This window comes from Dama dama, chromosome 29 (genome assembly GCF_033118175.1).
Source record: "Dama dama isolate Ldn47 chromosome 29, ASM3311817v1, whole genome shotgun sequence".
In the NCBI taxonomy this organism is placed as follows: domain Eukaryota; kingdom Metazoa; phylum Chordata; class Mammalia; order Artiodactyla; family Cervidae; genus Dama; species Dama dama.
Genome location: NC_083709.1, coordinates 55,793,153 through 55,814,690, shown reverse-complemented (window position 1 = coordinate 55,814,690; position 21,538 = coordinate 55,793,153). Strand labels below are relative to the sequence as shown.

The 21,538-nt window shown below is 37.8% G+C and overlaps 1 protein-coding gene across 3 annotated transcripts in view; it reads right to left on the bottom strand.

Annotated features, from left to right (window-relative positions):
• The window catches only part of GDA (guanine deaminase), a 107,709-nt gene that overhangs the window by 44,451 nt on the left and 41,720 nt on the right, over positions 1–21,538 (bottom strand). For all 3 annotated transcript variants that reach the window (XM_061132308.1, XM_061132309.1, XM_061132310.1), the window contains exon 2: positions 7,724–7,812. In XM_061132308.1, coding sequence (XP_060988291.1) covers positions 7,724–7,812 — 89 coding nt within the window. The remainder of the gene's footprint in view (positions 1–7,723; positions 7,813–21,538) is intronic.

Below are 21,538 nucleotides of genomic sequence, written 5' to 3'. Positions count from 1 at the left end.
GTCTGCCCTCACACAGTTTACTACCCTCATCAACATGCCCTGCAGGGGATATGATGATTTCAAGGGCCTGGGAACCTCAGGCTGTTTGAAAACCACTCTTTTGCTGCACACACAAAAAATGCAAGGGTATGATATAACAACAACATCTTGTACGTATTAAAAATTTTTATATGTGTTCATTGTGGGGTTTTTGCATTAATTTTTATTTTTTAAAACACTGCAGTACACTATTATTTATCTTGATTACTAAGTTTTTTGCCCTCTCCACCCTTAAATTCCTGTGTTCAAGGTGAATGCCTCACTTGCCTCACCCTAATCCTGGCTCTGCCACATCTGTCTGGTCCATGGTCGCAGTCTGATCCACTCCTATCAAAGCACTGCTGAGTGCTCCAGTTATAATTTTCATTAAAAAAAATCCACACCGGGCTAATTTAATTTTTTTCTTCCCTTGTCACTTTTCTATGTATAGTACATATAGGTCTCCTGGAATGTGCATTTGTTAGATGGATTTAACTCCAACAGCAGCCTTGTAAAGAGGGAACAAGAGGATATAAAATCCACAGATGCATTCACCTCGATCCACATCCTCCAGACACTCCACCATCCTCTCATTTTCCCAACCTCCATCTCATCCACTCCCAAAGCTTCTTCTGATCCTTCACGATAAAGGCATGCAAGAAGGTGACTTATAAATGTCAATTGTTCCTCAACGTATATCCTGATGAAAATGCTCCAAGAGGAAGCAGATGGTAACAGCAGAGGTGGAATGATTTCCATGACCACTGATTCATCCGCATGCCTATTGGCTGCATACTTCTAAGCCCATGAGAGGCAGCAGGGAGAGAAAAGGAGGTAAGAGATGTGAGTATAAATGTAAAGTGCAACAAAACTTTAGGGCCAGTCCCCCATCTCTCTGGACTGTCACCAGCATCTCTGCCTCAAAGCCTTAGGGGGAACACAATTCACAGATGTGCTGCAGTGGATGAGGTGTCTACACCATCTAGGACAATCCTTTGCTAACAGCCCAGGAGACAAGCTCAAAGAGGGCAAGTGCCTGCTTTCCATCTAACAGCTTCAAAGCTGAAGGGTGAGGATTCATGCCAGGTGTTCTGATTCCTAATTCAGTGTTCTCACTACATTATTCTAAACCCTAAAAGTGTTTGTAGAATGAAAACTATTTGGTTGACTTTGGAACTTTTATTGACTTTGGAAACATACTTGGCCTAAACCCAGACATAATCTTTGAATTTAAAAATAGTATTCCCATTTTTCTTAATTTATTTATTTTAATTGGAGGCTAATTACTTTACAATATTGTAGTGGTTTTTGCCATACATTCACATGAATCAGCCATGGGTGTTCATGTGTTCCCCATCCTGAACCCCCCTCCCACATCCCTCCCCATCCCATCTCTCACAGTCACCCCAGTGCACCAGCCCTGAGCACCCTGTCTCATGCATCAAACCTGGACTGGCGATCTATTTCACATACGGTAATATATATGTTACAATGCCAGTCTCTCAAATCATCCCACCCTTGCCTTCTCCCACAGAGTCCAAAAGTCTGTTCTTTACATCTGTGTCTCTCTTGCTGTCTCGCATATAGGGTCATTGTTACCATCTTTCTAAATTCCATATATATGCATTAGTATGCTGTATTGGTGTTTTTCTTTCTCACTTACTTCGCTCTGTATAATAGGCTCCAGTTTCATCCACCTCATTAGAACTGATTCAAATGCATTCTTTTTAATAGCTGAGTAATATTCCATTGTGTATATGTACCACAGCTTTCTTATCCATTCGTCTGCCTATGGAAACCTAGGTTACTTCCATGTCCCAGCTATTGTAAACAGTGCTGCATTGAACATTGGGGTACACATGTCTCTTTCAATTCTGTTTTCCTTGGGATGTATGCCCAGCAGTGGGATTGCTGGGTCATATGGCAGTTCTATTTCCAGTTTTTTAAGGAATCTCCACACTGTTCTCCATAGCGGCTGTACTAGTTTGCATTCCCACCAACAGTGTAAGAGGGTTCCCTTTTCTCCGCACCCTCTCCAGCATTTATTGCTTGTAGACTTTTTGATAGCAGCCATTCTGACTGGTGTGAGATGTATCTCATTGGGTTTTGATTTGCATTTCTCTGATAATGAGTGATGTTGAGCATCTATTCATGTGTTTGTTAGCCATCTGTATGTCTTCTTTGGAGAAACGTCTGTTTAGTTCTTTGGCCCATTTTTTTGATTGGGTCGTTTATTTTTCTGGAATTGAGCTGCATGAGCTGCTTGTATATTTTTGAGATTAATTCCTTGTCAGTTGCTTCATTTGCTATTATTTTCTCCCATTCTGAAGGCTCTCTTTTCATCTTGCTTATACTTTCCTTCATTTGATTATTTTTGCTTTTATTTCCATTACTCTGGGAGGTGGGTCATAGAGGCTCCTGCTGTGATTTATGTCAGAGAGTATTTTGCCTGTGTTTTCGACTAGGAGTTTTATAGTTTCTGGTCTTACGTTTAGATCTTCAATCCATTTTTAGTTTATTTTTGTGTATGGCATAAGTAAATGTTCAAGATTCATTCTTTTACAAGTGGTTGACCAGTTTTCCCAGCACCACTTGTTAAAGAGATTGTCTTTTCTCCATTGTATATTCTTGTCTCCTTTGTCAAAGACAAGGTGTCCATAGGTGCGTGGATTTATCTCTGGGCTTTCTATTCTGTTCCATTGATCTATATTTCTGTCTTTGTGCCAGTACCATACTGTCTTGATGACTGTAGCTTTGTAGTACAGTCTGAAGTCAGGCAGATTGATTTCTCCAGTTCCATTCTTCTTTCTCCAGATTGCTTTGGCTATTTGAGGTTTTTTGTATTTCCATACAAATTGTGAAATTATTTGTTCTAGTTCTCTGAAAAATTCTATTGGTAGCTTAGTGCATTGAATCTACAGATTGCTTTGAGTAGTATACTCATTTTCACCAAATTGATTCTTCCAATCCATGAATATGGTATAATTCTCCATCTATTTGTGTCATCTTTGATTTCTTTCATGAGTGTTTTATAGTTTTCTATATATAGGTCTTTTTTTCTTGAGGTATATTTATTCCTAAGTGTTTTCTTCTTTTTGTTGCAATGGTGAATGGGATTGTTTCCTTAATTCCTCTGTTTTCTCATTGTTAGTGTATAGGAATGCAAGGGATTTCTGTGTGTTAATTTTATATCCTGAAACTTTACTATATTCATTGATTAGCTCTAGTAATTTTCTGGTGGAGTCTTTAGGGTTTTCTATATAGAGGATCATGTCATCTGCAAACAGTGAGAGTTTTACTTCTTTTCCAATCTGGATTCCTTTTATTTCTTTTTCTGCTCTGATTGCTGTGGCCAACACTTCCAAAACTATGTTGAATAGTAGTGGTGAGAGTGGGGACCCTTGTCTTATTCCTGACTTTAGGGGAAATGCTTTAAACTTTTCACCACTGAGGATAATGTTTGCTGTGGGTTTATCACATATAGCTTTTATTATGTTGAGGTATGTTCCTTCTATGCCTGCTTTCTGGAGGGTTTTTATCATAAATGGATGTTGAATTTTGTCAAAGGCTTTCTCTGCATCATATGGCTTTTATCTTTCAATTTGTTAATGTGGTGTATTACATTGATTGAATTGCAAATATTGAAAAAACCTTGCATCCCCAGATAAAGCCCACTTGGTCATGATGTATGATGTTTTTAATATGTTGTTGGATTCTTTTCCTAGAATTTTGTTAAGGATTTTTGCATCTATGTTCATCAGTGATATTGGCCTGTAAGTTTTCTTTTTTGTGGCATCTTTGTCTGGTTTTGGTATTAGAGTGATGGTGGCCTCACAGAATGAGTTTGGAAGTCTACCTTCCTCTGCAATTTTCTGGAAGAGTTTGAGTAAGATAGGTGTTAACTCTTCTCTAAATTTTTGGTAGAATTCAGCTGTGAAGCCATCTCGTCCTGGGCTTTTGTTTGTTGGAAGATTTCTGATTACAGTTTCGATTTCTGTGCTTGTGATGGGTCTGTTAAGATTTTCTGTTTCTTCCTGGTTCAGTTTTGGAAAGTTATAGTTTTCTAAGAATTTGTCCATTTCTTCCAAACTGTCCATTTTATTGGCATATAGTTGTGATAGTAGTCTCTTATGATCCTTTGTATTTCTGTGTTTTCTGTTGTGATTTCTCCATTTTCATTTCTAATTTTGTTTATTTGATTCTTCTGTTTTTCCTGATGAGTCTGGCTAATGGTTTGTCTATTTTATTTTTCTTCTCAAAGAACCAGCTTTCAGCTTTCTTGATTTTGGCTCTGGCCCCTTTTGTTTCTTTTTCATTTATTTCTGCCCTAATTTTGTATGATTTCTTTCCTTCTACTAACGCTGGAGCTCTTCATCTCTTCTTTTTCTAGTTGCTTTAGGTGTAGAGTTAGGTTATTTATTTGATTTTTCACTTGTTTCTTGAGGTAAGCTTGTATTGCTATGAACCTTCCCCTTAGCACTACTTTTACTGAATCCCATAGGTTTTGGGTTGTTGTGTTTTCATTTTCATTTGTTTCTATGCATATTTTGATTTCTTTTTTGATTTCTTTATTTCTTCTGTGATTTGTTGGTTATTCAGAAGCATGTTGTTTAGCCTCCATATGTTTGTATTTTTAATAGTTTTTTTTCCTGTAGTTGACATCTAATCTTACTGTATTGTGATCAGAAAAGAAGCTTGAAATGATTTCAATTTTTTTTAATTCACCAAAGCTAGATTTATGGCCCAGGATGTGATCTATACTGGAGAAGGTTCCATGTGCACTTGAGAAAAATGTGAAATTCATTGTTTTGGGGTGAAATGTCCTATAGATATCAATTAGGTCTAACTGGTCCATTGTATCATTTAAAGTTTGTGTTTCCTTGTTAATTCTCTGTTTAGTTGATCTATCCATAGGTGTGAGTAGGGTATTAAAGTCTCCTATTATTATTGTGTTACTGTTAATTTCCCCTTTCATACTTGTGATCAATTGTCTTACATATTGCAGTGCTCCTATGTTGGGTGCATATATATTTATAATTGTTATATGTTCTTCTTGGATTGAGCCTTTGATCATTATGTAGTGTCCTTCTTTGTTCTTTTCATGGCCTTTATTTCAAAGTCTATTTTATCTGATATGAGTATCGCTACTCCTGCTTTCTTTTGGTCTCTATTTACATGAAATATCTTTTTCCAGCCCTTCACTTTCAGTCTGTATGTGTCCTTTGGTTTGAGGTGGGTCTCTTGTAGACAGTGTATATAGGGGTCTTGTTTTTGTATCCATTCAGCCAGTCTTTGTCTTTTGGTTGGGGCATTCAGCCCATTTACATTTAAAGTAATTATTGATAGGTATGATCCCATTGCCATTTACTTTGTTCTTTTGGGTTCAAGTTTATAAACCTTTTCCGTGTTTCCTGTCTAGAGAAGATCCTTTAGCATCTGTTGAAAAGCTGGTTTGGTGGTGCTGAATTCTCTCAGCTTTTGCTTGTCTGTAAAGCTTTTGATTTCTCCTTCATATCTGAATGAGATCCTTGCTGGGTACAGTAATCTGGGTTGTAGGTTTTTCTCTTTCATCACTTTTAAGTATGTCCTGCCATTCCCTTCTGGCCTGAAGAGTTTCTATTGAAAGATCAGCTATTATCCTTATGGGAATCCCCTTGTGTGTTATTTGTTCTTTTTCCCTTGCTGCTTTTAATATTTGCTCTTTGTGTTTGATCTTTGTTGATTTGATTACTATGTGTCTTGGGGTGCTTTGCCTTTATCCTTTTGGGGACTCTCTGGGTTTCTTGGACTGGGGTGGCTATTTCCTTCCCCATTTTAGAGAAGTTTTCAACTATTATCTCCTCAAGTATTTTCTCATGGCCTTTCTTTTTGTCTTCTTCTTCTGGGACTCCTATGATTCGAATGTTGGGGCGTTTCACATTGTACCAGAGGTCTCTGAGGTTGTCCTCATTTCTTTTCATTCTTTATTACTCTCTGCTTCATATATTTCCACCATTCTATCTTCTACCTCAGTTATCCTATCTTCTGCCTTCATTATACTACTGTTGGTTCCCTCCAGAGTGTTTTTGATCTCAGTTATTGCATTATTCATTATATATGATTCTTTTATTTCTTCTAGGTCCTTGTTAAACATTTCTTTCATCTTCTCAATCCTTGTCTCCAGCCTATTTATCTGTAACTCCATTTTGTTTTCAAGATTTTGGATCATTTTTACTATCATAATTCTGAATTCTTTTTCAGGTAGACTCCCTATTTCCTCCTCTTTTTTGGTTTGGTTGGCATTTATCATGTTCCTTTACCTGCTCAATACTTCTCTGCCTTTTCATCTTGTTTAGATTGCTGTGTTTGGGGTGGTCTTTCTGTATGCTGGAAGTTTGTGATTCCTCTTTATTGTGGCGGTTCCTCCCTGTGGGTGGGGTTGGATGAATGGCTTATCAAGGTTTCCTGGTTTGGGTATATGCCCATTTCTATAAGATAAATCACCCAGTCTATAAAGAGGGTGGTCCAATCACAGGAATCGCATCTGGTACAAATGGTTTTGTTGTTCAGTTGCTAAGTTGTATCTGACACTTTGCGACCCCCATGGACTGTAGCTCTCCAGGCTCTCCTATCCATGGGGTTCTCAGGAAAGAATACTGGAGTGTGTTGCCATTTCCTTCTCCAGGGGATCTTCCCAGATCAGGGATCGAACCCATGCCTCCTGCATTGGCAGGTGGATCCTTTACCACTGAGCCACCTGGGAAGCCCTGTACCTCTAAAGTAGTTGAAACATAAAATCATAGCTTAAGTGATCTTTTGGAGATAGGTCTATATAGTCAAAGCTATGGTTTTTCCAGTAGTCATGTATGGATGTGAGAATTGGACTATAGAGAAGGCTGAGTGCCAAAGAATTGATGCTTTTAAGCTGTGGTGCTGGAAAAGACTCTTGAGAGTCTCTTGGATTGCAATGAGATCAAACCAGTCAATCCTAAAGGAAATCAACCCTAAATATACATTGGAAGGACTGATGCTGAAGCTGAAGCTCCAATAATTTGGCCACCTGATGTGAAACACTGACTCATTGGAAAAGATGCTAATGCTCAGAAAGACTGAAGGCAGGAGGAGAAGGGGATGACAGAGGATGAGATGGTTGGATGCCATCACCAACTCAATGGACATGAGTTAGAGCAAACTCTGGGAGATGGTGAGGAACAGGGAGGCCTGGTGTGCTACAGTCCAAGGGATCACAAAGAGTTAGACATTACTGAGAGTTTGAGTAACAACTTCCTTATAAATGCTGTCAGAGTTTTTCCTCCCTAAACCTCCCCTCACCTCCCACTAGTTTATCTCTATCATGCTCCCTAATTACTTCCTTTACAGAAGGCATCACTGTCATGCTTACCTATCTGTGCACTTGTTTATGCTCTCTCTTCGCCATGGGCCATAAACCCAGTAAGGGCCAATACTCTGTATATCATTTTCACCTCCAGATCCTATTCTTGCACGTAATAAATACAATAAATATTTGCTGAAGAAGTAAATGAATGATGGCAGCCTCTAGTTCTCAAAGTTTCCATCTTTCAGCTTCATGTTCTCTAGTTACCTTCTCTTGCCCAGTTCATACTCAAAAAAAGAGAAAGACCTCTCTGTCTCTCAAGACAGGTTCTTAGCATTTGAGACTAGTTAATAGCATCAAGTAAAAGAGAAGAAGTTAACTCTGACTTACTGGTGGCTCAGTTCTCTTATTTCACACGGCTTGAAGCACCATTCTTTGGCCAGCTTTTCTTGTTGGGATGCTTCTTCCAAAAACACTATCTTTAAAAGAAAGAAAGAAAGAAAAGAATCATAAATGAATGAACCATAGCCATTTGTTATTAAATATCTAAATTTTTCAAGGGACTATACCATAGCTGAAGTAATTTTAAAGGGTATTTGACACCAAATGGGATACAGATTAGGGGTAAAGACAGAGATTTGTCTTTGCTTGTCCAAAGAAATAAACTGCGTGAAATTTCTCCTTTTCTGCCATTCTATAGATATAAGTAAGACTTCAAAAATTCTAATTTGAAGATATAGGGTAAAATGGATAATTGATGTCTATTTCCACCCCCCACCCCGAAATGATTAAGGGAAACAACTGTTTACAGAAAGCACCTCAGTGCTGATGAATGACAGATTTTTGTCAGGCTATTATAGGGAACCCAAGCCCAGAGCACAACAGGAGTACATTGTAGGGCAGTTTATTAACACTGGCTATAACTGCACGTGATAACTGCCTGACAACAGAGTCTTAGCATGAACTATGTTGATGTTCTGATGCTAGACATCCATTGTAAAGAGGTCTGCCATATTTTCTAGTATTGTGCATGAAACACTAACAGAATGATCTCTCACGTGGGGCTTATGAGTCCATGGGCAATAAGTGAGAAACCTTGGATGGGTCTCAATCCCTCTTGGTCTGGTTTTCCTACCTGCAAACTGAGGCTAATATCAGTACATACTTCACAAAGTGACTGTGAATATCAAATATTCTTAATTTTAATTAAGAAGTAGCACATCCCTGGAATATGTTAAATGCTAAATATGTTATTTTCTACTGTTTATTCTTTTTAAGTAGAGTGTGACTGTTTTCTCTACAAAAGTGGATTGTAAAGCAAGAAAGGACATGGAAAAATGAAATATATGTGAACAAAATGAACTGTTGTATGCAATAAACATTATTTTGAAATATATTCACATTAGTGAAAATAAATGTTTCATAGAACATGCAATATTGAAAATACCTATATAAAATGTATCTAATCAATTAGAAGCAAGACAATATTGTGCAGGAAAGTTTGTGGAATAAGAAATAAAATAAATACTGACTTCTCTATTCTTTGATGATATCTTTTTATAAAAAATAGGGATTTTTTATCAGAAGAGAAAATGAAAAATGTAATTCCTACAAATAAGAAAAAGTAAATTGATTCCAAAAATATTTTTGAATCAATAAATCAAAGCAGATATAAAGTTAATTAAAAATCACAAAAACAGAACTTATTAATATATCCCAGAGCTGATCTACCATTTACCATTACCAAAAAAAGGGAGGGAGGGAGCAAGAAAATATTTGTAAAGTACTACATTCATACATTTGAAACAAATACTTTTCAGGAAAATAAAAATGATCAAAATTTATTCTGGAGATATAGGAAAACTGAATGAACCAGTAATTCTGTGAGAAACTAAGGAAGTTTTACTAACTGTTTAGGAAAGCTCATGGTTCAGAACCATGCTGTCTAATAGAAATAAAATGCCTGTCACAAATGTAAGCCACATTTATAATTTTAAGTTTTCTAATACCTACACTAAAAGCATAAAAGTATAAAACAGTAAAATTAATTTTAATGACATGTTTTATTTATCAATATAGGTGGCCATGGTAAAAGATTATCATGTCAACATAAAATCAACATACAAGTTTTTAATTTTACTTTTTTTCATATTTAGTCTTTGAAATCCAAGATATGTTTTATATTTAAAATATATTTCAATCTGGTTGCTAAATCTTCATTAGAAATACTTCATCTGTATATTTTGACTTTACATAATCTACAAAACATAGACTCATAACCAGGTTGTCCTTAAAAGACTGCAACACTGAAGATAAGTATCAATTTTTAATGAGAAATTAAATTTAAAATAAAGATAAAATTTAAAAGTTCAGTTCCTCGGTCATATTAACCACATTCCAGGTGCGTATTACACCATATTAGATAGCACACATTCAGAGAATTTTATGACAAAGTTCTTCACAGCTTACAAAGAACAGATAATGTCTGTGCTAAGAGTTCCAGAGCATGGAAAACAATGGACACCTCTTTATTTCTACAAATCTACCACAATCCTCATACTAAAACCTGACAATACACACACATATACATAAAAACAGATACACAGAGAATGAAAATTATTATAACCCAATGCCTCTGTAATATAATTATTAAATAAATAATAATAATACAGATGCAAGGGGCTTCCCTGGTGGAGAATTCACAACAGAAGAACTATACAAAAAAGGTCTTAATGATCCAGATAACCATGATGGTGTGGTCACTCAGATAGAGCCAGACATCCTGGAGTGTGAAGTCAAGTAGGCTCTAGGAAGCATTACTATAGACAAAGCTAGGGCAGGTGATAGCATTCCAGCTGGGCTATTTAAAATCTTAAAAACTGATATTGCTGTAGTGCTACACTCAGTATGTCAGCAAATTCGGAAAACTCAGCAGTGGCCACAGGACTGGAAAAGGTCAGTTTTCATTCTAATTCAAAGAAGGGCAATGCCAAAGAATGTTCAAACTACCACATAATTGTGTTCATTTCATATGCTAGCAAGGTAATGCTCAAAATCTTTCAAGCTACGCTTCAGCAGTACTTGAATCAAGAACTTCCAGATGTATAAGCTGGATTTAGAAAAGGCAAAGGAACTAGAGATCAAATTGCCAAAAGTCATTAGATCATAGAGAAAGCAAGAGAATTCTAGAAAAGCATCTACTTCTGCTTCATTGACTATGCAAAGGCCTCTGACTGTGTGCATCACAACAAACTGGAAATTTCTTAAAGAGTTCGGAATAGGAGACCACTTTACCTATCTCCTGAGAAACCTGTATGCAGTTCAAGAAGTAACAGTTAGAACTGGATATGGAACAATGGACTGATTCCAAATTGGGAAAGGAGTACATAAAGGCTGTATATTGTCACCCTGCTTATTTAACTTCTATGTAGAGTACATCAGGCAAAGTGCTCAGCTGGATGACTTACAAACTGGAATCAAGATTACGGGGGGAAATATCAACAACCTCAAATATGCAGATGATACCACTCCAATGGCAGAAAGCAAAGAGAAACTGAAGAGCCTCTTAATGAAGGTGAAAGAGTAGAGTAATAAAAGAGCTGGTTTAAAACTCAACATTCAAAAAACTAAGATTGTGGTATCTGGTCCCATTACTTCATGGCAAATAGAAAGGGGAAGTAGGGGAAAATGTGGAAACAGTGACAGATTTTATTTTCTTGGGCTCCAAAATCACTGCAGATGGTACTGTAGCCATGAAATTAAAAGATGCTTGCTCCTTGGAAGAAAAGCTATGACAAACCTAGACAGCATATTAAAAAGCAGAGACATCACTTTGCCAACAAAGGTCCATGTAGTTAAAGCTATGGTTTTTCCAGCGCTCATGTACGGATGTGAGAGTTGGACCATTAAGATGGCTGACTGCCAAAGAATTGATGCTTTCAAACTGTGGTACTAGAGAAGACTCTTGAGAGTCCCCTGGACAGCAAGAAGATCAAACCAGTCAATCCTAAAGGAAATCAATCCTGATTATTCATTGGAAGGACTGAAGTTGAAGCTTCTATACTTTGGCCACCTGATGCAAAGTGCCGACTCATTGGAAAAGACCCTGATGCTGAGAAAGAGTGAAGGCATAAGGAGAAGGGGGTGGCAGAGGATGAGATGGTTAGATAGCATCATCAATTCAGTGGACATGAATCTGAGCAAACTCCGGGAGACAGTGAAAGACAGGGAAGCCTGGTGTGCTGCGGTCCATGGGGTCGCAAAGAGTCAGACATGACTTAGTAACCGAACAGCAACAGATGCAAAAATAATCCCAGTGATATACTGACAATAAAAAGCAAAAATATGTTAAAATAATAATTCAGCATGTGTGCAGTATGTAAGCCTCAATTACTTCACCAAGCAAGATACATCTTCAGTGAACTTATAGCTGATGTTAAATAGTTATGCAAGGGCCCTACGCCTCAGAGACCATCGGAATAAATCCTCCTGCCTTCTTTTCTGTTTCCTTCTGCTGCTGCTGCTGCTGCTAAGTCGCTTCAGTCATGTCCGACTCTGTGCGACCCCAGAGATGGCAGCCCACCCAGCTCCCCCGTCCCTGGGATTCTCCAGGCAAGAACACTGGAGTGGGCTGCCATTTCCTTCTCTAATGCATCAAAGTGAAAAGTGAAAGTGAAGTCTCTCAGTCATGTCTGACTCTGCAATCCCATGGACTGCAGCCTACCAGGCTCCTCCGTCCATGGGATTCTCCAGGCAAGAGTACTGAAGTGGGGTGCCATTGCCTTCTCCATCTGTTTCCTTCAGTTAACATGAAAACTTGAATTCACCTACTTCTCAAATACACAGCAGGGACCCCGATCTATACCATTATCTTCACAAAGCTCTATACTACTACCTGGTTCCTGACCTGCTCCCACCACTCTCCACTCCACTATGACCTCTTGTTGCCCATCCATAAATAGCAAATTCCCCTGTGTCTTCAATATCTCCTCTAAGTTTCTCCCTCCTGATAACTGGGGCTCTTCTCTGAGGACATGGCCTCCCCTACACTTCTCAAATGGCAAGTATTCATATATCAGGGTCTGGCAGTGAGTTTCCATACCCACAATGGCCATTTCTAAACCACGTTTCCTGTAGCTTTTTGCAAACCTACAAAGCTCCTTTAAGACCTGCTCCTTTTGGCTTTCAAAGCATTCTTCCTCTCCTGTTTCTTCTACTTTACCAGCCCTTCTTTCATTGTTCCCATCTGTTAATGCCTGCCCCACACTCTTTCTGTCCACTGCAAGCCCTGCCTTCACTCCTTATCATATCAACATGGACAATCCTTTCAAGATCATAGGACTTATTTCCATGAACTCATTTTCAGTGATCTGTTTATGAACACATGAAGTTTATGAACTTCACATCATGGCTACAGCTTGGGCATTTTCATAACCTAAAAATGCTCTGCCTCTAAAAGCACAGAATCACACAACTGACCACCATTTCCTCTTTTTCCTGTCTGCCATTTCAGCTATTCCAAACAATTATCCACCTCAAAAAGCCTTACCTTCCCTTTCTCCTCTCTACTTTCCCCCAGTCCATCAGCCGTCTTCTTTTGCCATTTTCCTTGTCCAATTTGGATTCTGCTGCTGCTACTGCTGCTAAGTCACTTCAGTCGTGTCCGACTCTGTGCGACCCCGTCCCTGGGATTCTCCAGGCAAGAACACTGGGAGTGGGTTGCCATTTCCTTCTCCAATGCATAAAAGTGAAAAGTGAAAGTGAAGTCGCTCAGTCATGTCCGACTCTTCGAGACCCCATGGACTGCAGCCTACCAGGCTCCTCCGTCCATGGGATTCTCCAGGCAAGAGTACTGGAGTGGGGTGCCACTGCCTTCTCCGAATTTGGATTCTACCAGGTATTATTTTATATTTCTTATATCTTTTAGTTGACACACATATAGTAAATTTTTAACCCTGACTACAACCAGCCCTACTTCTCTGGGCTGCATTTAAGGTGTCAAGCAGCACTAGAGCAAGCACACCACACAGTGGATGGAATATCCATCATTAGCAGGCTTGAAGGTGCTCCAACCAATGTCTGCACCTTGCTCCCTACGACATTTCTCTAGCCCTGTCTTTACCGTCAATAAAACTGACTGTAGGCCTACGTGCTTATCCACTGATAGATTATTAGAAGTATTTTTTGGTAATAGATTAATACACAGTTTTTTAATAGAATAACTCAAAAGGAGTTCAAAGAATTGAGGGCTATTGGTACAACAAAACCCCTCCCATCTTCTTGATTTATGTGAAAATGTTTCTTGGCACTCACATCTAGAAAAATGAAAAAATAAGAAAAACATGGATGCTGCTTCTGTTTAATTCTACCGACAAGTAACAGTCATCCATAGATACATTATGTAATTGGAAGAAAAAAACAGACTTTTTGTACTTTTACATTTAACAAATTACTTTTCAAAATGTGTGATATACTTTTAAAATTTTCCTTATGGTCCCAAGCAATTTTAAATATTTAAATTTATGCACAGAAATTTTATTGCAATGGTTGATCAATAAAAGACTTAAAAGTGTAAAACTATACTGTATTAGCACAAACTGTAAGGAAAGGAGAATAGAATTAGTAATTCTAGAAGAAAAAGGGTCTATATAGCAATTCAGATTATTAATAAGGAGCTAATTCATTATTTTTAGAGAAAGATTAAGGTAGATATCAAATCACTATGTTTTGATTCCCTCAGACATATTTTAAAAAGTAATAGCATAGCTTAATTTTAACATGTATATATCTACAACTTGCTAAAAATTATAAGCTTTATATGTTTCAAAATTTAATAAAAACTATATGTATCAACTTTTAAAAAATGCAAAAGCATATAGGTTTTTTTTCAAAAGTCTTTTGGGGGCATATTAGTAAAAAACAACCATGAAGAGTATTTCTCTAGTCAACTTATGTTCCAGCCCTCCACCATGATAATTTAAAATCTCTCTCTCTTCAAACCTCTTACTCTCCTTACCCCAAAATATATTTATCAAACATTTGCAATAGTTAAAAAATGCAAATAATTTCAAAGGTGGTCAAATAAGGGATTGGTTAAATATGACTAAACTGCAGCAATTAAAAGTATCAGTGAAGATGTACTTATTGAGTTATTCCAATACAATCTTAAGATTTTTTTTTAAAAATGCAAGTTACTAGATAACATATGATAACAATTTTTTTATAAGAATAGTGTGTGTGTGTAAGTGAGTGCTTTGATGAAAAATAAAGCAAAGTAAGTGGATAAAGTATGATGTGTGATGAGATGCTCTCTGAAATATGATGTTTGAGCACAGGTTTGCATGGAGGGAGTAAACCACTTACATATTCTTAGAAGAACATTCCAAGCAGAGGGAACAGCCAGTACAAGGACCCTGATATGTATATTTGAGTTAAATTTAAATTAGATGTTTACCCTGTTTGGAAACACCAGGAAGACAAGTAAGAACACAGTATAAAGACTAGAAGAAAGAGTGGTAAAAAAAAAAAAATCAGATAGAGGAAGTAGCAAGGGGTTGTGTAGGTCATGGCCTTGAGATTTGCTTTTAGGAAACCTCTAAAAATATTTTGGAAAATGAATGTGGAAAACTTATAAAATCATTGATACTGCTTTTATGGGGCAATGGCCCTCTTGTCCTGATGTTACCTGGGCTTATGTGGCCATTCACATCACTGATTCAGATCATTCACCAAGAGTGCCTATTAAGGCTCATGGCCTTCCTTTTCATAGGCCTAAGTCTAGGTGGGCTGTCAAGCAGATACATAAGTCATTAAAACCCAAGTTTCATAAAATCATTGATGGTGCCAATTGGGCAGGAACCTTCTCATCTGACCCCTTGTTTTCCAAATGAGAATACTGAATCCCTTTTGTTAAGCAAACTCCAAGTGCACTCTTACTGGAAACAGGGACTATTTAGGATGAATAATAATGAGAATGTCAGAAATACTAAAGCCAAAAGCAGATGAGTAATGACTGTCAGCTAATGAAAAGAATCTGTGCAAGATAGAGGCTTCAAACACCAGATGGCAAATGTGGGCAAGAGGCTTGTTGCTATGGAACAGAGTAAACCCCTCTTTGAGCCATTGTGAAATAGCTTGGCCATCTAACAAAATAAGGTAATGTATATTGTATCACAAAATCCACTCTAGGCATGTTAATGGGAGACAAAAAGCAGATAAAAATGTGAGATCTCAAAGATTTCTGAAGCTTTTGGACAGAGATGAAAATTGCCATATTAGCTCAATTCACATTAAAATGATTAATGGAAAAGAAAGATGAAGTGGCATTGCCTTTAAGAAAAAATGTCAGCCTATAAAGGTATAAACAAGAGAATTTGTGTTATGAATCACCAAAGGATAGCATGAAGGACTTAGATCTTCAGGTACAATATTCTCATTTTACAGATGAGTAAACAGACCAGGATATGTGACTTGTTCAGAGTCACCAGACAAGGCAGGAGAATCTCCTGGACTTGACCCATCTTTCCTGAGATTCTTCCAGACCTCTACGACTGCTTGTAGGGTGCGGAGTTAGAGAAGGCGAGGTTCAGAATAAGAACGAGACCAGCACTTTACAGGAACAGATCACCTTTAATGAGGCGAGAAGGTGCAACAGTCAGATTAGTGAGCCGGGGCACTTATCTAAGAGTAAGCATACATAGGCATGTATGTGGAAAGTTACTGTCTTAAGGGGGCCTGTTCTCCTCCAAGGTTGTTCGGAGTAGTTATCACTTAAACGGCTGGGGCAAGGAATTTTGGAGATCAGCCAGAGGCTGGACCAGCTGGGAGCTGGGCGTAATCAACCTAATGTCCATTTTTTTCTTCCTTTGGGTGAGAGAGTTTTTTGTTTTGCATAGAATGGTGGGGAGGGCCTGGAGGGGAATTTTAACTCCAGGCAATTTTGAGCCATGTAACTTTCCTTCACTGCTTCTCTAATATAGTATAAACCAGGAGTCAGCACACTTTCTATAATAGGCCAAACAGTAAATATTTTAGACTTTGTGGACTGTATTGTTTCTGTTTTAACTAGTTAACCCCATCACTGTAGAGCCAAATCAGCCATAGATAAGATATACATAAATAGGTATGGCTTTGTTCCAATAAAACATCACTTACAGAAAATGAAATTTACATTTTACATAATTTTCACTTGTTATAAACTATTCTTACTTTTTAAAACCATTTAAAAATGTAAAAATGGGCAGACAATCTAAATAAAAATTTCTCCAAAGACATATAAATGGACAATAGGCACATGAAAAGATGCTCAACGTCACTAATTATTAGAGAAATGCAAATCAAAACTACAATGAGGTACCACCTCACACCAGTCAGAATGGCCATCATCAAAATGGCTACAAAGAACTAATGCTGGAGAGTGTGTGAAGAAAAGAGAACACTGTTGGTGGGGATATAAATTGGTATAGCCACTATGGAAAACAGTGTGGAGGCACCTTAAAAAACTAAAAATAGAGCTACTACGTGACCTAGAAGTTCCACTCCTAGGAATATATCCAAACAAAACTATAATTTGAAAAGATACACACACCTCTATGTTCATAGCAGCACTGTTTACAATAGCCAGGACATGGAAGCAAACTAAATGTCCATTTACAGATGAACAGATGAAGATGTGGTACATATATACTATGGAATACGACTCAGCCATAAAAAGACTGAAATAACACAACTGCAGCCTCATGAATGGACCTAGAGATTATCATACCAAGTGAAGTGAGTCAGAAAGAGAAAGACAAATACTCTATGATATCACTTATATGTGGAATCTAAAATACAACACAAATGAACTTATTTTTGAAACAGAAACAGACTCATAGACATAGAAAATAAACTTATGGTTACTAAGGGGGAAAGGGGGTGGGAATGGGATAAACTAGGGACTTGGGATTAAAAGATACAAACTACTATATATAAAATAAACAACAAGGTCCTACTGTATAGCACAGGGAACTATGTTCAATATCCTGTAATAAACCATAATGAAGAAGAATATGAAAAAAAAGTGTGTATACATATGTAATCAGTTTCATATACATTATATATTCAGTTTCATATATATATACACTATATCACTTTGCTATACACCATAAACTAACACATTGTAAATCAACTATACTTCAATAAAAGTAAATAAATTTTTTAAAAAATGTAAAACCCATACTCAATTAATTGGCTATATAAAATCAGATAATGAGCAGGATTTGACCTGTGGGACACAGATTGCCAGCTTCTGATGTAGACTCCTAAAAAGACTCATGCAAATTAAAATTGTATAATTTGAAAACCATCCCAGTGGTTTTACACTAGCATTTCTAAGAAGCTTTATCTTCAATTGGCAATAACTTTTAATGATTTTTCCTTTAATTTCAGAGCCTGATTTTTGTGTGTGTGTGCTAAGTTGCACAGTCATGTCTGACTCTGTGACCCCATGGACTGTAGCCCAAGAGGTTCCTGTATTCGTGAGATTTTCCCAGCAAGAATACTGGAGTGGGTTACCATTTCCTACTCCAGAGGAGAAACTCTTGGAAAAGTACCAATTTTGGCTGCCCTATAAGCCCCATGTACATAGAAAACATGCACTTTTTGACAGATGAAAAAATAACTTTAGTAATTTTTCTAAACTCTACCTAATGAGAGGGAGGTGGGAGAGGGGATCGGGATGGGGACTACATGTAAATCCATGGCTAACTCATGTCAATGTATGACAAAAACCACTACAATATTGTAAAGTAATTAGCCTCCAACTAATAAAAATAAATGAAAAAAAATTAAAAAATTAAAATTAAAAAAAAAAGATATCACTAATGATTCATTGGTACTTAGTAGTTGTTTAATTGGGAGAAAAAGCAACATATTGGATTGGCCAAAAAGTTTGGGTTTTCCATAATATCTTATGGAAAAATGAAAACTTTCTGGCCAACCCAATAATAAAAATATTTCAATGTACTTACTGTGTGCAAGACACTATCCTATATACTTTACACATATCAACTCTCTTAAACCTCACCAGAACCCTATGAGGCAGGTACTGTTACTAGCCCCATTTTACAGGTGATAAAATTGAGGTACAAAGATATTAAGTTCTTTGCCCAAGATTACATAGCTGGTAGGTGGTAAATGTGAATCACAGTCAGAAATTGACTGTGAACCAGTCAGCCTCAAGGTAAGAGCAATTAAATGCTATGCTATATATATTTTTAAAACTTTCACACAAAACTAGAACACCTCTCCCATTTCCTTTCTTTTTCTTTATAAAATATTTTGTAGTCTTTCCTCTTTCTTTCCTTCCCTTATTGTAGTCCAGGCTGGTGGGCCTGCTAGGGCCAGGAATATGGAGGCAGCTGGGGCTCAGGGGATAATCAGGACTGAGAAGGCTAATAGGGTCAAGGCAACTGGAACTGGAGAGGCACAGAGTCAAAAAGTCAGGTTAAGTGGACAGAGATGTGGCTAAAGAGATAGCCATCATGGTGATTACACATGAGGGTACTAAGTAGGTATGTAAATACATTGTGAATAATGAGAGCCAGGCTTCTCAGAAAAGAGTTTCAAAAATGGACAAAGGAGAGGCTGAAACAAACTCTTCTTAAGTGAACAATGCAAATAAACAGAGGAATACAATAAAATGGGAAAGACTAGAGATCTCTTTGGGCTTCCAAGGTGGCTCAGTGGTAAAGAATCCACCTGCCAATGCAGGAGATGCGGATTCAATCCCTGGGTCAGGAAGATCCCCTGGAGTAGGAAATGGCAACCCACTCTAGTATTCTTGCCTGGGAAATTCCAGGACAAAGAAGCCTGGCGGGCTACAACCCATGGGGTCACTAAAAGTCAGACATGACTGAGCATGCACGCATGCACGCGCACACACACACACACAGAGATCTCTTTAAGAAAACTGGAGATACCGAGGGAAACTTTCAATCAAAGCTAGGTACATTAAAGGACAAAAAATGGCAAGGACCTAATAGAAGCAGAACAGATTACAAAAACGTGACAAGAATACACAGAATAACTGTACAAAAAAGCTCTTAATGACCCAGGTAAACTTGATGGTGTGGTTATTCACCTAGAAGCAGACATTCTGGAGTCTGAAGTCAAGTGGTCCTTATGAAGCATTACTATGAACAAAGCTAGTGGAGGTGATAGAATTTCAGCTGAGCTATTTCAGATCCTAAAAGATGATGCTGTTAAAGTGCTGCATGTATTATGCCAGCATATTTGGAAAACTCAGCAGTGGCCACAGGACTGGAAAAGGTCAGTTTTCATTCCAATCCCAAAGAAAGGCAATGACAAGAATGTTCAAATTACCATACAATTGCACTCATTTCACATGCCAGCAAGATTATGCACAAAATCCTTCAAGCTAGGCTTCAGCAGTATATGAATCAAGAAATTCCAGATGTACAAGCTGGATTTAGAAAAGGTAAAAGAACAAGAGATCAAATTGCCAATATATGCTGGGTCACATACAGATGGCTAACAAACACATGAAAAGATGCTCAACATCACTCATTATTAGAGAAATGCAAATCAAAACCACAATGAGGTACCATTACACGCCAGTCAGGATGGCTGCTATCCAAAAGTCTACAAGCAATAAATGCTGGAGAGGGTGTGGAGAAAAGGGAACCCTCTTACACTGTTGGTGGGAATGCAAACTAGTACAGCTGCTATGGAAAAAAGTGTGGAGATTTCTTAAAAAACTGGAAATAGAACTGCCATATGACCCAGCAATCCCACTTTTGGGCATACACACTGAGGAAACCAGATCTGAAAGAGACACGTGCACCCCAATGTTCATCGCAGCACTGTTTATAATAGCCAGAACATGGAAGCAACCTAGATGCCCATCAGCAGATGAATGGATAAGGAAGCTGTGGTACATATACACTATGGAATATTACTCAGCCATTAAAAAGAATTCATTTGAACCAGTCCTAATGAGATGGATGAAGCTGGAGCCCCTTATACAGAGTGAAGTAAGCCAGAAAGATAAAGAACATTACAGCATACTAACACATATATATGGAGTTTAGAAAGATGGTAACGATAACCCTATATGCAAAACAGAAACAGAGACACAGAAATACAGAACAGACTTTTGAACTCTGTGGGAGAATGTGAGGGTGGGATATTTCAAAAGAACAGCATGTATACTATCTATGGTGAAACAGATCACCAGCCCAGGTGGGATGCATGAGACAAGTGCTCCGGCCTGGTGCACTGGGAAGACCCAGAGGAATCGGGTGGAGAGGGAGGTGGGAGCAGGGATTGGGATGGGGAAGACGTGTAAATCCATGGCTGATTCATATCAATGTATGACAAAACCCACTGAAATGTTGTGAAGTGATTGGCCTCCAACTAATAAAATAAAATAAAATAAAATAAAAATTAAAAAAAAAGCAAGGGAATATTTTTAAAAAATCTGCTTCCTTGACTATGCTAAAGCCTTTGACTGTGTGGATCACAATAAACTGTGGAATATGTGTAATGTGGTCTGGTGTTCCCATCTCACATTACCTGCCTCCTGAGATTCCTGTAAACAGGACAAAAAGCAACAGTTAGAACTGGACATGGAAAAACAGACTGATTCAAAATTGGGAAAGGAGCATGTCAAGGCTGTATATTGTCACTTGCATATTGCATATTTGCAGAGTACATCATGTGAAATGCTGGGTTGGATGAATCACAAGCTGGAATTAAGATTGCAGGAGAAATATCAACAACCTCAGATATGCAGATGATACCACTTTAATGGCAGAAAGTGAAGAGGAACTAAAGAGACTCTTGATGAAGGTGAAAGAGGAGAGTTAAAAAGCTGGCTTAAAACTCAGCATTCAAAAACAAAGATCATGGCATTCAGTCTTAGCACTTCATGGCAAATAGATGGAGAAAATGTGGAAACAGTGACAGACTTTATTTTCTTGGGCTCAAAATCACTGCAGATGGTGACTGCAGCCATGAAATTAAAAGACGCTTGCTCCTTTAAGAAAAGCTATGACAAACATAGACAGCGTATTAAAAAGCAGAGATATCACTTTGCCAGCAAAGGTCCATAGAGTCAAAGCTATGGTTTTTTCCAGTAGTCATGTATGGATGTGAGAGTTGGACTATAAAGAAGGCTGAGTGCCAAAGAATTGATGCTTTCAA